Source organism: Arachis ipaensis, chromosome B01, assembly GCF_000816755.2.
Source record: "Arachis ipaensis cultivar K30076 chromosome B01, Araip1.1, whole genome shotgun sequence".
Taxonomy (NCBI): domain Eukaryota; kingdom Viridiplantae; phylum Streptophyta; class Magnoliopsida; order Fabales; family Fabaceae; genus Arachis; species Arachis ipaensis.
The window spans coordinates 18,516,334-18,534,500 of NC_029785.2; the positions used below are offsets into that span (position 1 = coordinate 18,516,334).

At 38.9% G+C, this 18,167-nt stretch overlaps 2 protein-coding genes across 2 annotated transcripts; both read left to right on the top strand.

Moving 5' to 3' along the window:
- LOC107647686 lies at positions 11,566 to 12,966 on the top strand. The gene has a single exon (XM_016351745.1). It carries the CDS (start codon positions 11,566 to 11,568, stop codon positions 12,964 to 12,966), a length of 1,401 nt encoding a protein of 466 aa, XP_016207231.1.
- On the top strand, positions 17,408 to 18,052 carry LOC107647693 (sex-lethal homolog). Its single transcript, XM_016351751.1, has 2 exons — positions 17,408 to 17,421; positions 17,518 to 18,052. The coding sequence occupies exons 1-2, from the start codon at positions 17,408 to 17,410 to the stop codon at positions 18,050 to 18,052; spliced, it is 549 nt and encodes a 182-aa protein (XP_016207237.1).

Genomic DNA, 18,167 nt, shown 5'->3' on the forward strand with positions numbered 1-18,167 from the left:
AGAACAGCAGAGCTCCACACCTTAATCTATGGAGTGTAGAAACTCTACCGTTAAAATTACATAAGTGAAAGGTCCAGGCATAGCCGAGAGGCCAGCCCTCAAACGTGATCTAAGATAGCATACAACTGATCAAAGATCAAAAGTTGATCAAAGATAGTCAATAAGACTAGTAAAAGGTCCTATTTATAATAAACTAGCTACTAGGGTTTACATGAGTAAGTAATTGATGCCTAAATCCACTTCCGGGGCCCACTTGGTGTGTGCTTGGGCTGAGCTTGAGTGTTGCACGTGTAGAGGTCCTTCTTGGAGTTGAACGCCAGCTTTTGTGCCAGTTTGGGCGTTCAACTCTGGTTTTGGCTCCTTTTCTGGCGCTGGACGCCAGATTTGGGCAGAGAGCTGGCGTTGAAAGCCAGTTTGCGTCATTTATTCTTGGCCAAAGTATGGACTATTATATATTGCTGGAAATCTCTGGATGTCTACTTTCCAACACAATTGGAATCGCACCATTTCGAGTTTTGTAGCTCCAGAAAATCCACTTTGAGTGCAGGGAGGTCAGAATCCAACAGCATCAGCAGTCCTTCTTCAACCTCTGAATCTGATTTCTGCTCAAGTCCCTCAATTTCAGCCAGAAAATACTTGAAATCACAAAAAAACACACAAACTCATAGTAAAGTTCAGAAATGTGAAATGTGAATAAAATCGAGCAAAAGAAGAAAGAATAGAAGAAGAAGAAGAAGATATGGAAGAGATGGATGGATGTATGTATTCGGCCATATGGGTGGGATTGGGTGGGAGAGAGATGTTGAATTTTGAAGGTAGTGGGTGTATGGATGTGAGTGGTAAATGGAAAACAGAAAGGATGATCATGAATGGAAAGAGAGATGATGAGGTAGGTGGGGATCCTGTGGGGTCCACAGATCCTGAGGTGTCAAGGCATTTACATCCCTGCACCAATTTAGGCATGTAAAATGCCCTTGCACACAACTCTGGGCGTTCAGCGCCAGGTTGGTGCCCATTTTGGGCGTTCAACGCCCATTTGTTGCTATTTCTGGCGTTGAACGCCAGAACCATGCTTGTTCTAGGCGTTCAGCACCAGGATGCTGCCCATTTTGGGCGTTCAGCGCCAGAACCATGCTCTGTTCTGGCGTTGAACGCCAGGAAGATGCTTCCTCCAGGGTGTGATTTTTCTTCTGTTGTTTTTGATTCTGTTTTCAATTTTTATATTTATTTTGTGACTCCACATGATCATGAACCTATAAAGACATATAACTAAGAAAAATATAGTTAGATAAAATTTGGGTTGCCTCCCAACAAGCGCTTCTTTAATGTCAGTAGCTTGACAGTGGGCTCTTATGGAGCCTCACAGATGTTCAGAGCATTGTTGAGACTCTCCAACACCAAACTTAGAGTTTGGATATGGGAGTTCAACACCAAACTTAGAGTTTGGTTGTGGCCTCCCAACACCAAACTTAGAGTTTGACTATGGGAGCTTTGTTTGACTCTGCAGTGAGAGAAGTTTTTCATGCTTCCTCTCCATGGTTGCAGAGAGAGATCCTTGAGTTGTGAACACAAGGGAGTCCTTATTCAATTGAAGGACTAATTCTCCTCTGTCAACATCAATCACAGCTCTTGCTGTGGCTAGGAAAGGTCTCCCTAGGATGATGGATTCATCCTCTTCCTTTCCAGTATCCAGGACTATGAAATCAGCAGGGACGTAAAGGCCTTCAACCTTTACTAACACGTCCTCTACTTGTCCAATCTTCAGATGGAAGTCCATGAAACTTGCAGTTCTGCTGCATCAAAGAAACTAATTGAGGTTTCAGCTCAAAATTGTTTGCTCCAATGGCAGGAATGGAGATGCTTCTTCCATGTAAATTGGAATTAGGTGCAGTAAAGTCACCAAGCATTCTCCTTGCATTATTATTATTATTTTCAGCTGCCATCTTCTTTTCCTGTTTGATCATTTCTGACAGGTGCTTGCTGGTTTGTTGTAATTCAGCTTCTCTTAGTTTCCTCTTCAGAATCCTTTCAGGATCTGGATCTGCTTCAACAAGAATATTCTTGTCCTTGCTCCTGCTCATATGACAAAGAAGAGGGAACAGAAAAATAATAATAATAGAGATCCCCTTTTTTTTTTAATAGAGGGAGAGATGTTAGTAGATGAATAAACAAATAGAAGGAGATGAGAGAGAAGAAAATTTTCGAAAATAATTTTTGAAAAGGAGTTAGTGATTTTCGAAAATGGTTTTTGAAAAATGTTAGTAATATTTGAATTTTTTTTTTTAAATCAAAGATTAAAATAATTAGTTAATTAAAAAGAAATTTTGAAAAAGAGGGAGGATATTTTCGAAAATTAGAGAGAGAGAGTTAGTTAGGTGGTTTTGAAAAAGATAAGAAACAAACAAAAAGTTAGTTAGTTAGTTGAAACAAATTTTGAAAATCAATTTTGAAAAGATAAGAAGTTAGGAAGTTAGAAAAGATATTTTGAAATCAAATTTTTGAAAAAGATATGATGAGAAGATATTTTTTGAAAAGATATGATAGAAATTAGTTTTGAAAAAGATTTGATTTTTTAAAAGTCACAATTAATGACTTGATTCACAAGAAATCACAAGATATGATTCTAGAACTTAAAGTTTGAATCTTTCTTAACAAGCAAGTAACAAACTTGAAATTTTGAATCAAAACATTAATTGATGATGTTATTTTCGAAAATTATGAGACAAAATTAAGAAAAGATTTTTGAAAAATATTTTTGTAATTTTTGAAAATAACTAAGAAAAATAAAAAAGATTTGATTTTTGAAAAAGATTTTGAAAAAGATAAGATTTTTTTAAAATGAAAATTTGATTTGACTCATAAAAACAACTTGATTTTAAAAATTTTTGAAAAAATTCAAATCTAATTTTCGAATTTGATGAGAAGAAAAATGGAAAGATATTTTTTTATTTTTGAAATTTTTTTTTATGATGAGAGAGAAAAACATGAAAAAGATGCAATGCATGAAAATTTTAGATCAAAACTATGAATGTATGCAAGAATGCTATGAATGTCAAGATGAACACCAAGAACACCGTGAATATCATGATGAACATCAAGAACATATTTTTGAAAAATTTTATATGCAAAGAAAACATGCAAGACACCAAACTTAGAAATCTTTCATGTTTAGACTCTAATAAATAAAAAATGCACATGTAAAACAAGAAAAGACACAAAACAAGAAAACATCAAGATCAAACAAGAAGACTGACCAAGAACAATTTGAAGATCATGAAGAACACTATGAATGCATGAAATTTTTGAAAAAAGCAAGATGCACATGCAATTGACACCAAACTTATAACATGACACATGACTCAAATAAGAAACACAAAAATATTTTTGGTTTTTATGATTTTCAAATTTTTTTTTTGAATTTTTATTTTATATTTTTCGAAAATTATTTAGAAAAGAGAAAAATAAGGATTCAAAATTTTTAATATGAATTCCAGGAATCTTATGCTCTAAAGCTCCAATCAAAGGGTCAGGCATGGCTTAATAGCCAGCCAAGCTTTAGTATGTAACTCAGACATGACACGCCTGACATTCCTTACATTCAACAGCCAATTGGCTAAGAAAGATAAAGAAGCTCTTCTCTTGAGTATAAGAATTGAGACATGGCTTTACAGCCAGCCAGGCTTCAACATGCTTCATGAAACACTAGAATTCATTCTTAAAAATTCTTAAGCCATAGAATAATTTATTTTTGAAAACATTTTTTTATTATTATTATTTTTTTTTTCGAAAACAAAGGAGAAAATTTTGAAAGATTTTTGAAAAATTTTTGAAAATAAAACAAAAAGAAAATTACCTAATCTGAGCAACAGGATGAACCGTCAGTTGTCCAAACTCGAACAATCCCCGGCAACGGCGCCAAAAACTTAGTACGCGGAATTGTGATTACACTTTAATTATGTAAAATTCATCGCTCTTTCTTTCCCTGGTAATGGCGCCAAAAACATGATGCCAAGACCATGGTTCACAACTCCGTGTAACTAACCAGCAAGTGCACTGGGTCATCCAAGTAATACCTTACGTGAGTAAGGGTCGAATCCTACGGAGATTGTTAGTATGAAGCAAGCTATGGTCACCTTGCAAATCTCAGTTAGGCAGATATAAATTGATAATGGTGTTTTCGAATAATAACTACCGTTAAAATTACATAAGTGAAAGGTCCAGGCATGGCCGAGAGGCCAGCCCTCAAACGTGATCTAAGATAGCATACAACTGATCAAAGATCAAAAGCTGATCAAAGATAGTCAATAAGACTAGTAAAAGGTCCTATTTATAATAAACTAGCTAGTAGGGTTTACATGAGTAAGTAATTGATGCCTAAATCCACTTCCAGGGCCCACTTGGTGTGTGCTTGGGCTGAGCTTGAGTGTTGCACGTGTAGAGGTCCTTCTTGGAGTTGAACGCCAGCTTTTGTGCCAGTTTGGGCGTTCAACTCTGGTTTTGGCTCCTTTTCTGGCGCTGGACGCCAGATTTGGGCAGAGAGCTGGCGTTGAACGCCAGGTTGCGTCATCTATTCTTGGCCAAAGTATGGACTATTATATATTTCTGGAAAGCCCTGGATGTCTACTTTCCAACGCAATTGAAAGCGCGCCATTTCGAGTTTTGTAGCTCCAGAAAATCCACTTGAGTGCAGGGAGGTCAGAATCCAACAGCATCAGCAGTCCTTCTTCAACCTCTGAATCTGATTTCTGCTCAAGTCCCTCAATTTCAGCCAGAAAATACCTGAAATCACAGAAAAACACACAAACTCATAGTAAAGTCCAAAAATGTGAATTTAACATAAAAACTAATGAAAACATCCCTAAAAGTAACTAGATCCTACTAAAAACATACTAAAAACAATGCCAAAAAGCGTATAAATTATCCGCTCATCAGAGCTCTAGGCTTGGAGATGCGCTATGGGCTTATCGGACAGCTTACAAGACACCCATCAGCATGAGTCCGTTCCGCCTAGTCTACGGAAAGGCTTGTCACCTTCTAGTAGAGGTGGAACACAAAGCTTACTGGGCTGTAAAGGAATGCAACTCAGGATTGGGAGGAGCCAGAATTGAAAGGAAATTACAACTGGAGAAATTGGAGTGCCTTCGGCTAGAAGCATATGAGAACTCAAGGCTCTACAAAGAAAAGGTGAAGGCGGTACATGATAAGAACATCAAGAGAAGAGAGTTTAGAGCTGGGGATCAAGTCCTTCTCTACAACTCAAGGTTGAGGTTAATACCGGGCAACCTAAGGTCAAGATGGGATGGATCTTACATGGTGGAGAAGGTGGAACCGTATGGAGTTGTCCACCTAAGTCACCCTTTAAGCCCTACCTTCTTCAAAGTCAATGGCCACCATTTGAAGCTTTATCATGGTATGAAAGTGAAGAACAACAAGGAGCTGGAGATCTTCCTCTTGAAGGATCCAACAAAGGAAGAGGACTGAGCCTATGGACCGTCCAACTTAAGAACGTTAAAGAAAAGTGCTAGGTGGGAGGCAACTCACCATGGTATGATCTTCCATTTTTATAGTTCTATTTTATTTCTTTTCTTATATTTGTTTCATTAAGTGTCTTTGTTAATTTTCATATAAGCATGTTTCACTTTTGTTCTGAGTAATAAAAAAATAGCATCCCACGCGTAACCATCATTGACGCGCACGCATCATAAGGGATGCTGGTGCTCTCCGGTACATTTTCCCGAGAGTTGTGATGGAACTGTGCGGGTGGAATGCCGGGTGCACGAACCACCCCACGCGTACGCGTGACCCACGTATACGCGTCACCAGTCATTTTTGTCATTCTGACGCACACGCGTCGTATGTCATTTCGACCCAAGAGCATCTCCGTCCAAGCACTCACTATGGAGGCTCGCGTGTGGGAACAGATCATGTCCCACTACATATTTCTGAGCACTCATGAGTCTACTTTCACTGCTGACATGGTCGTTCTTGTCTGGTGCATTCTCACAGAGAAACCTCTCAACTTGCCACGACTCATCCAACAAGCTATGGGCCGAGTGCAGATTGCAAGCAACCTACCTTTTCCCACATTGGTTATAGACTTGGTATCTGTAGTGGGAGTCTCCTATCGGGCTGGGGATACGAGGACCATGATCCCTCGGAATGACAAATTTGTCCCGAATGGAAAATATATCAGACCTCCAGCGCTATTTGTGAGCCGGGATGTGAACTCGTCCTTCGATGACCCTTCATCTTCCGCTCCACCATCATGCACACCACATGCACCACCACCCACCCACCAGTTGCTACTTAAGATCCTTGAGAAGTTAGACCGGCAAGGCCGGTAGATTGAGTAAATTGAGCGCCGCAACAAGCGCCGATACAACTACTTGAAGGAGCTCGTTGGTTGTACTCACCCACCTCCGGAAGAGTCCGATACCCTGGAATCCACTTCAAATAACAGTATGGAGAGCCATGACGAACCGGACAGTGGGAGTGATGATTCCAACCCCACTTTGCTCATCACTGATGGCACGGAGGACCATGCCAAGCATTAAGTGTGGGGAGGTCGGTAACTCACTCCCGAAGGTAACAACTCTCTCTCAACACCAATATTTTATTTTTTCTTTTGTTAGATAGGATAACTTGCATGAGTAGTTAGTTGCTAGCATTTAGGTACTACTTGGTTGAAGTGATAAATTCTTTTTCAAGACACAGCTTTTAAGCATTTCACTAATTTGAATTAAAACTTTTTGAACTTGCTTGAAGAATTTTATTTTGGAACATGGTTTAGAGCTCGAACACACAAACCCATTGAGATTTTTGAACCTATTTGATTGGTTGCATTTTATCAACCAATATATTTTTTTTGTTTTGGTGTGTGTTGTTCTCTCTAAAATTGTGATCTTTGTCTTGCTTGATTCTATATTTTCATTGTTTAATGTATGCATGCACTTACGTGATTGAGGCCTTGTTTCACTATAGCTCACATACCCATATGGCCTTACCCTATCATTCTCCCTTGCAACCCATTGTTGAGCCTATTTTATCCCATTTATTCTTTATTTTAGCACATCATTAGCTCTAAACAGAAAACAATAAATGTCCCTAATTTGAATCCTTGGTTAGTTTAGACTAGTGAGAGTGCATTTGAACTAAGTGTGGGGAATTTGGGTTTGGAGAATTACTTGGTTAGAGAATTAGGTATTTTATATTCTTATATGAAAATGTGAAAATAGTTTGGGCACTTGTTCATGAATCCAGCACATTAATCATATGCATTAACTCAAGAAAAAAAAAAGAAAAAGAAAAAAAAAGAAAAGAAAAAAAAAGAAAAGAAAAGAAAAAAGAAAGCAATAAAAAGGGGACAAAATGCCCCAAGGCTAATAAGTGAACTAATGCATATGATTTGTACTCAAAATATATCAAGGTGCATGAATTTGTGAAAAATAGCTAATGAGTGGCTAGGCTTTGCATTGTGATAACATGGAATGTCTTAAGTTAGGTGGGAAGTTTAGGTTAATCAAGAATTCAGATTTTAGTCCACTTAACCAAATACATTCCTACCTTAACCCTAACCCCATTACAACCCTTGAAAAGACATCTTGATATGTGTATTTGTGCATTAAATTTTTGTTGATTGGTAGAAGAAGAGCAAGCCTTCGAAAGCAAGATTAGTAGAGAACCAAGAGACTCAACCCTCAAACACTAGAGTGATTAGAGGGTATACACTTCCAGTGAAGGGTCGATGCTCGATTCTTTGTTCCAGGATTTCATGAGCTTTCTTCTTGCAAGTTTACTTGTACTTTATTTTGAGATTTGAATTAGTGGAATCCAGTTTGTATTTATCCTTGGAGAATTTGTTTACTTTTAACCAAGTAGGTAGAAGCATTTTAGCATGTAGTTGCATTCATATAGATAGGTTGTGTTGCATAAGTCTCACCTTTTCCCCTTCACTCTTTTGGTTTCCTTGAGTTTAGTATGAGGACATGCTAATGTTTAAGTGTGGGAAGATTTGATAAACCACTATTTTATGATATATTTTGGACTGAATTGAGTGGATTTTGTCAACTATTCTCACACTTATTCATGCAAATTACATTTTTTAAGTTTCCTTCCTAATTTTGTGCTATGATTGAAAACATGCTTCCTATGCCTTAAATTTGTCAATTTTTTAATTCTTCTTTATTACCATTCGATTCCATGATGTGTTTGTTAAGTGTTTTCAGGTTTACAGGGCATGAATGACTGAAAGGATGAAGATGAAGCATGTTAAAGTGGAAGAAACACAAGAAAACAAAGACTTGAGAAGCGAGGAGCGACGCGCACGCATGGCTGACGCGTGCGCGTGATCAAGAGCGTCTTTCAGTGATGCGTACGCGTGACTGACGCGTACGCGTGGCCAGGTGCAAGGTTCAGCGACGCGTACGCAGAGCGTCACGTGCTGCACTTAACAGAACTCGTTGGGGGCAATTTTTGGGCTGATTTGGACCCATTTTTAAACCCGAAAACGCAGACTAGAGGCAGGAATGGAGCGGAGACTGAGGACTTCACTTTTCAATTTTAGTTTTAAAATTCTAGAGAGAAAAACCATTACTTCTCCTAGGGTTTTGACGTTCTTAGTTTTATCTTTGAATTGGATCTTGAGAGAGCTGCTACTACCTTCATTCCTCATCATTTTGTTCCTAGTTTCTTCTTAAATTCCCTTATTTACTCTTTTACATTTAATTATTGAATTCATGTTTGGATCTTGTCATTTTTGAATCTTATTAATGCATTGAATTATTTTTATGATTATTTTTATTGCTTGTTTGATCCGTGTTAATTATTGTTAGTGCCAATTTTGACTTAAATAATTTTTCATAATTATCATGTCTTTTATTTACTCCCATTATATGTTTATGAAAATGGCATTCATGTTAATGGAGTAAAGCTCCCAACTTGGTTGGGGGTTGAGTAATTGGAAACCCTTGAGTTGTGACACTCAAGTATTAATATGTAATTGGGAATTGCTGGCTAACTCAATTTTCACCAACTCTAGTCCTTTCCCATAAAGTGACTAGGACTTGTGAGTCAGAGTTAGTGACAACCACTTGGCTTTCCTTCAGTTGTTAGAGGATAACTAAATGGAAGTAATGAACCTTTATTATTATACTTGGAAAAGACAACAAGGATAGAAACTCCAATTTTCTCCCTTGACCAAGGCCTTTTATTTTGAATACATATAATCTCTTGTTATTTGTTCATTGGTTTAATTCCTAGCCATTTATTTTTCCGTTCTCGATTTCACAAAAAAATCTTCAAAAAAATCCTAACCAATAATTTGCATCTTGTGTCAACTCTTAGGGAAACGACTCGAGATTCTACTCCCGGTTATTTATTATTAATTGTGACACACATTCTAAATTGATAGTGGGAGTTTCGTCGGTTAAGACTGTACTTTCAACGCTATTTTAGAAAATACCTTTCAGAATTTCTTAACCGACATTTTTTCACCCATCACAATTGCGGGGCTATTCAGATTGCCCATAATGTTGTTTTTCATGAACTCACCAAACACATTAAAATTGATTGTCACTTTGTTCAGCAACGTCATTTTATTGATGTTGTTCGTCTCATAGCTATTGGAACTCTAGATCAGACTGTATATATCTTCACGAAGGCTCATCATCCTATTTATTTTCGAGTTCAGGTATCCAAACTCAAGATGGTATTTTTAGTTCCCACTTGAGTTTGAAAGGAAATGTTAGAGTATAATTAAGATCATTTAAGATCAGTTAATATCATTTATATTTATATAATATATCTGTGTATTTATTGTAGAATTTTANAATAATATACAAAATAATTTCTTTAAATTACTCTCTTATTTCTAACATTAGCGATGAAGTAGTAGATAGAACCCTTATGTGTGTGAAAGTAGTGTATGTCAATGTGATTTAAAATTAAAAGCTGTCCAATCTATAAAAAAAAACTCCCTCACAAGTGTCTATCTCCTTCCGAGCGATGCATTCTATCGGGTACATTATTCACAAATTGTTCATTAATTTATGGGCAATTTACTTAAATAAATAGAATAGAAGAATGGTTTACCTAAATGTGCAAAACTGGTTGTTGTTACGTCGTTGTGCAAAAACTCATTTCTATGTAAATCGTGGCAACCCACCACAGTTTCAAAACGTGAATAAACCGTGGCAGGTCCCAGCGGTTTATGGGCAAAAAATATTAGAGTGTAAACCGTGGTAAGTCACCACGGTTTACGAAGGAAAGATGGCATGCATAAACCGTGGAGAGTCACCACGGTTTATGAGGAAATTTTGTTGCACATAAACCCTTGTGGGTTACCACGGTTTATGTAGGGTAAATAATGGGCAAAAAACCTTGTAGGTTTCCACGGTTTACTATGACGGGAAGTCTATATATATGTGGGTGATTCAAGCTCCATAAGAGATCATTCTCACAATGGCTAGTGAGGAAGAGAGTTTTCTTGCCTTAGTGCATTACTCTGGGAAAATAAGAAAAAGCAAAAGCCATGGTGTGAAGTTTACCGACAGAGAACCACTGAGTATTTTTATCAGTTCGTCGATGAGTTTGTCAGATTTGAAGAACAGCATCTTGGAGAAGCTTGGCGTGTTGGGAAGCAAGTAGGTGAAGAAACTATTCTACAAGATTCCCATGGCGGTTGTCTCGACCGGTGTTCAGTATGAAACCTTTGCGGTTAAGGCTGATGAAGATATTAGGGTTCTGTTCTACTGTGTAAGGAGTTTTCCGGAGATCAGAATCCATGAGTTGTTCGCGAAGTTGGAGGTTGGTGTCGATAGTTCTGGGGCATCCGCTCCAGTTCCTGGCCCAGCTGCCGCGGGTGGTGCATCTAGTTCTATGCCTGCGGTCAGACCGTATCTTCCGCCGGTTCAATCACCTTCATTTGCGACTGATTTAGACCGAACAGAGGTTGTTGGTTCTGTACCTTTGGAGAATGCAGCAGTCATTGAGCCTCCCCACGTTGTGGGCACCGGTGGTGGCCTCGTACCTTATATCGAGGACTTTGGTGGGCCTGATCAAGTAGAGAATGCAATGCGTGACGATGAGTCTGACCAGGAGCCTGTTGATATCGATGGTGACAGCGACGATGACACAGGTGGCGATCCACATGCGCAGCATCGGCCTTCAGGTTCTGGTTCTCATCAGTACCCTCCACACTTCTCCACACTAAACTTGGAAGCTCTTGGTCAACAGGAAGACAGTGGTAACAAAGTGGGGGGATCTTCTACAGAATTTCAGATTGGGCAATCATTCTAGAGTAAAGATGAAGCTGTGCTGAGTGTAAAGGACTATAGCATCCGGTGAGGTGTTGAGTACAGAGTCATCGAATCGGATCATGTAAAGTATCATGGAAAATGCAAGGAATCCGGCAAGGGTTGTAATTGGTTGATTCGTGTAGCGCTTCGATCACGAAAGGGGACTTGGGAGGTTAGGAGGTACAATGGGCCACACACATGCCTCGCAACTTCTATTTCAAGTGATCACCGTCAGCTGGATTACCACGTTATCTGTGCGAGGATTCTTCCTATGGTTAGGGCCGATGCTGCGGTTACGGTAAAGGTACTTCAACAAGCGACAGAAGCTGATTACGGTTTCAGGCCTAGTTACAGGAAGGTTTGGATGGCTAAGCAGAAGGCAGTGGCACAAATATACGGAGATTGGGAAGAGTCTTACGCGGAGTTGCCACGTTGGATGCTAGGGATCCAGGCGACAATGCCGGGAACAATCACGGTGCTGAAGACGTCTCCTGTTCGGATTGGTGGTGGGGTTGATGAGTCCACGGTGTACTTTCACCGGCTTTTCTGGACATTTCCATCCTGTATCGAGGCATTCCGGCATTGCAAGCCCCTCGTCAGTATTGATGGTACCCACTTGTATGGGAAGTATGGAGGGACGTTGCTGTTGGCGATAGCTCAGGACGGGAACTCGAACATCCTCCCGATAGCATTTGCCCTTGTGGAGGGCGAAAATGCAGAGTCCTGGTCATTCTTCTTGTCCAATCTCCGAGAGCATGTGACTCCTCAGGAGGGTATCCTTGTTATCTCGGACAGGCATAATGGGATCAAGGCTGCGCTTGAGGCACCTGAGACTGGGTGGCTGCCTCCTCGGGCTTTCCGGGCCTACTGTATTAGGCATGTGGCTGCGAATTTCGCCCTAACGTTCAAAGGTAAGGACTCAAGGAGGATGTTGGTGAATGCTGCCTACGCGAAGACTGAGGCTGAGTTTTACTATTGGTTTGACATCATGCGGACTGAGAATCCAGCAATGTGTGACTGGGCCAACCGGATGGAGTATGACAAATGGACCCAACATGAGGTTGCTGGTCGACGGTTCGGGCACATGACCACAAACATCAGTGAATGTGTGAACTCCGTGCTAAAGGGAACTCGCAACCTGCCGGTCACATCGTTGGTTAAGTCAACCTACAGGAGGCTTGCTCAGCTTTTTGTGGTACGGGGACAGACAGCAGAGGCACAACTCGGATCTGGGCATGAATTCTGTCAGGCATTGGTCAAGGCCATTGATCGGAACCTAAGAGACTCTAGGTGCTTCACTGTGACATTATACGACAGGCATCAGTCTGAGTACACCGTCGCGGAGACAACACCAACCGGGAGCTTCTCGCTGGGTAGCTATAGAGTTTCCCTTAAAGATCACCGATGCGACTGTGGCCACTTTCAGGCGCTGCATTATCCTTGTTGCCACGCCATTGCGTGTTGCGCCTACTCCCGGCTTAACTGGGCATCATATGTTCACGAGGTGTATCCTATGAGTGAGGTGTTCAACGTTTACAAGCAGGGGTTTCTCCCACCTATCCCTGAAGGACTATGTTCAGAGCTGGCTGTGGGAGATGCTGAACACCGCCGAACTGGGGTAGAACCCTATCGACCTGGTGCCACTCGATCGCAGCAAAATATATCAGGCTAGTGACGGCCGTCCATAGCCTTCGGTGCTCGTCAGCTAGTATCTCCGGATGAATAACAGCAGCAACATCAACAGAAGAATAAGGCTCCCACACAAACTGTATCGAAACAGTAAGAGTTTCATGAGACAATGACATTTAAGGAAAACTAGTTCAAGTATCAGCAATAAATAAATGACTCACATCGTGGACACGCAGTCGATCCAGTGCGAGGCGTGTGGAAACTAATCTCTGTGCCCCTGCATCGTTCCTCGGCACAAACTCAGCCCACCTACAATTTTAATTGAAATGATGTCAAAACAAAGAATAACACATGCTGTTTTTACAATTTATGAACGGAAAATACTAAACCCTACCTGGATGCAAGAGGAAACCCGAACCGGTCAAAACCAGTGGGCCTGATAGTGGGAAACCTCCAGAAAATCCAAGACTGTAGTAGCTGTAGCGGCCCAGCCAAGTTAACGACGTTCCTGTGTGTATCACGACAAAGACACCTATACAACCAGGCCAATGCAGCCGAGCCCCAGCTATATCTGCCCAAGTCGTCCAATGATGCCAAATAAGGCAACCAGCGAAGGTGGACCCGGTTTGCGTTCTTGTCCGCAAACAGCTGAGACGATAACAGCATCAGGATATAAGCACGTGCGTATACACGCACGGTCTCATCAGTAGCATCTGTAGGGAGAACCCGGAACCTCTCGTGGAACCATGTGTAGCACACTGTCATCTGCTTGATTTTACTCTGTGGAGGTAACTCCCCGAACAACTCCCGGAACCACACCCATGCTGGTCTACCGTGTTCCATCAGATTCTCAAACTCAGTCAAGCACCCACTAACGGGCGCATCATCAATCGGCAAACCCAGCTGATACGCGACATCCTGTAAAGTAATGGTGCACTCACCAAACGGCATGTGGAACGTGTGGGTCTCCGGACGCCACCGCTCAATAAATGCGCTAAGGAGAGACTCATCAACCCAGAACCACTGACTGTTTAGTCTAGCCAGATGATACAAGCCCGCAGTCTCCAGATACGGTATAATCCGGTCATGTAAGGGCATATTCTGCTGCCTCCTAACAGCGCTAATAACCCTACTAGGCTGCAAAACGTGGGTAATAAACAGTGAAGCTACGAATACTATGCACTCATTATAACAACATAAATATAGAAAAAAAAATATTTTTCAATAAAATTTTAACATTTATAATAAAATATTTTACAACAAAACTATTAACCAGACTAACAAGATAACTAAGCATAATAAAATATGCATTACTAACAATACCGATAATAATATTAACATTTACGTAGACAATATTAATAAACGCCTCACAATTTGATTGACAGTAACCATAATAATATCAATATTTATGTAAATAACATTAATCAGAATAACAATACAAATAAACATAATAAAATATTTTTACTAACAATATTCCTAATAATATCAATTGCTATATTACTATGAATTTTAATAACAATAATAATAACAATAATAGTAACTAACCTCTTCGTCGATATATCCTGCCACGTGAGCAACGCCATTTAGTCGGTACAAGCGATCCTCACCCTCCATTGGCTCCACCACCCACTCCTCCTTCAAACCTCCAAAACCAAATCCTCTCAACACAACAACAACTTCCTTTCTTTTCTGCTCTCCCAAATGATCCGTCCCAGCATTCAGCGGATTACTTATATAGCTATACACACGTAAACCGCGGTGGGATACCGGGTTTTATGTGCAACAAAATTTTCTCATAAACCGTGGTGACTCTCCACGGTTTATGCATGCCATCTTTCCTTCGTAAACCGTGGTGACTTACCACGGTTTATACTCTAATATTTTTTGCCCATAAACCGCTGGGACCTGCCACGGTTTATACACGTTTTGAAACCGTGGTGGGTTGCCACGGTTTACATAGAAATGAGCTTTTGCACAACGACGTAACAACAACCAGTTTTGCACATTTAGACAAATCATTCTTCTATTCTATTTATTTAAGTAAATTGCCCTTAATTTATACTACGAAATTTCCGTGTAGTTCATTTTCGTACTTCATTATTTTGTTTTTCTTTGACACCAAAATTGCACGTCATATAGAATGACTCACGTTTATATTCCCAACGAACATACTGATAATAAGAACTATACTTTCATATAGATATTTTAAAAAATTTTATTTTGTTCTTTTAGTCATTAATGACTGAAATATCAAAATGTATTATTTATGTTATGGCTTCTCTTGATTTGTTGCCAGTAACTTTTGTTTTCTTTTATGAAATACAATTACTACTCTTTTTGAAAACAACCTTTGAAAATCCCAGAGATTTGACAATTTTAAAATTAAAAAAATGACAAAAATAATTTAAAACATGTTTACAAAAATGATAGTTACATTATAAATTATTGGTGATATAATTATTTGTTTAAACTTTTAGAATAAATAATTTTATAAATAATAAAAGAAAATTTATGAACAAAATATATATCTAAAGTTTGATCTTTAATTTGACCCAAAATACAAAAGATAAAGCTTTTTTAATATCAAATACAAAAGATTTTTATATTTTCTAAACTTCTGAAAAAAGAAATGGGACATAAACGTAGTTTTCGTCTCTCTATTTCTATTTTTCCGAGTTTGTAAAAAATCCAAAACGTTAACCCAAAATTTAATATACTGATAAATGTTGCAATTTATTGCAGTATATTCATTCTTGAAACCAGCGTGCATCCAAGAGAGCATGAATGCTTGAAGGAGCTCCGTGAGATCACATAGAAACACCCTTTGTATTTTTTTTTTTTTCCTTTCACTTTCTTGACATCCACATTGGCACATTCACCTAAATGTTATTTTTATATAATTGAATAAAGTACACAAAATTAATCGGAGATGTAGTATGAACACTTTATTAAATTGTTGAATTTATTGTTATAAATATATTTCGAGTACAATACATTGGACATGCTGGTGTCAATAGGGCTGGCAATACCTTTTTTATCCGGTCCAACCATTTAGATAGGGTAGAGATCAATAGGGTACATGTTTAAGGTGTATCTTATTCTACTCGCACACTATATATAACATATATTTTATAAAAATTAGGTATATATAATAAAAGAGGTGAAAATTGAACCCACAACCTTTTTCATATAATGACTTGTAATAAGTGAGCAATCACTAAACTAATTAGTTAATTTAGTAATTTAGAGCATTAATTTTTTATTTTTTATTTTATTAATATGTATGAAATTTGGAATGATTGAATTTTATATTTGTTTTGAAAAAAATTGATATTTTTACGAATAGGGTAGGGTAGGACAGGATTTAGAACTTTAGGGTGTGGATAGCGGGTAAAGTACAGTAGAGTTTTAATAAAATTTTCAACTCACGGGTAGAGTTGGGTAGGGTCCAAACCCTACCTTACCCTATCCATTGCAAGCCCTAGGTGTCAATGTCAAATTGTTAATTTTTTTAAAAATGGAATAAATTATTTTTAAATTAAATTAAATTCTAAATTAGATTGATTTATTCTAATTTTAGTGACTTTAATTTTGCCTCCAATTCGAATCCTTTTTCTTTCTTCTAGACTCATTTTCATCCTCGATTTCACTTCTTTCTATCTAACTCACATTTTTTGCCTGTCCATCACTATTTTACACAATCTCATCCCCAACCCCCTTTTCCAATCTCCTTCCTTTAGAAAGTAAACTCCCCTCAACCAAAGAAAACCCCTTGCTACTACCAATCGCTGTTGCCGTCCGTTGTCCACTGTCGGAATGAGAGACTGCCGTTGCCGTCGCCCATCACACTCTGGAGATTCCCTCTTCGTGCTGTTGGCATTCTCTAAGACTCGAAGTCTCCAACCCCTGTTCGTTCTCACCAATCGCCTGGTCGCCATCGTCCGTCACAATCAACCGCTCTCTATTGTCCGTCGAATGTCAGTGCTCACTGCTAGTGCTTGTTCTTTGTTTTTTGCTGTTGCTCCGTTTGGAAATCTAACCTTCTTCGTGCTGTTTCTTTGACGGTCAGTGATCGTTGTCCCGCTCGTTTCCTGGTCTCTATCTCTGTTATGCTTTTGCCCCTCTGCTAAGCTCAGAACAAAGGCAATGCACAATGGCTTCATTTTGTTTTTAATTTTTGTTTTTTATTCTTCATTCTGAGTATTGATTTTTGTTTGAGATTCTGCTAGTGCTACTCATATTAAAATTTGAATCATTGAATGATTAGCTCTGTTCTTGTGCTATATTGTACATTTGTATTCTGTTTTCTTATTTTGGATTGAATCATTGAATGATTAGCTGATTTAGCTCACTGGGTAACCTTGTTAGTCTTTATTAAAATTGTGCTAACTTTTATGTTTTGTGACTCAACTGTGCTTAAATTGTGATTATCTTGATAACTTAATTGTACTTAGATTGAATAATTAATTGATTATTGATTATCGATGGCTGCTCTGCTGTGTTACTCTTTTGTGTTTTGTGATTCTTATATATAGTGATGTGCTCTTATAGAGTGATGTGCTGCATTGTGACTGTCTTGATGACTTAATTGTAGAAGAGGAGGAACAATAGGTCATGTCAAGGATACTAAAGTTTGGATCCGAGAAGAGTATCGACGATTGGAGAACGAGTCCTTCTCAACTTTTGTGGATAATCTCCCAGAAGACATATCAAAGAGAGAACTGTTTCAACTGTTTAGTTGGACTGGATGCATAAATGACATATACTTATCGAGAAAACAAAAGAATGGGGGTATATACATTTTTGTGTTTATACGATACACAACAAAAGGAGGGGCCTTGAAGGCTACAACAGAGATGAATCGTATGAGATTGAGAGGCAAGGTTATTTTTGTGGGGAAAGCTAAATACAAGAGAAGTTCCGAGGTAAAAGACACGAGTAAGATCCATCACAGAGGTGATACTCGAAATGTTATGGCTCGTCAAATGCTACAAGAAAGAGAAGAGACCCAGAAAATCTCAGCTATCTCCAATAAATATTTGACGAAGGAGAAAACAGTTCAAGATCCACATGGAAATGGGTGGACAAAGAAGGTGGAAGTGGTTGTCACGAAAGAAAACTTCGTCTAGTTGTAGAAAAGCCTAGTTAGGGGAATGATGAAGGCTATTGACTTCAGGTCATTGAAGGAATCGATTGCGAATAATTTTTCTCATGTTATTTAGGTGCACGAAATGGGTGCATATA

Coding starts and splice junctions, on each gene's coding strand:
- LOC107647686 (XM_016351745.1), top strand. CDS start 11,566: ATGGTTAGGGCCGATGCTGCGGTTACGGTAAAGGTACTTCAACAAGCG.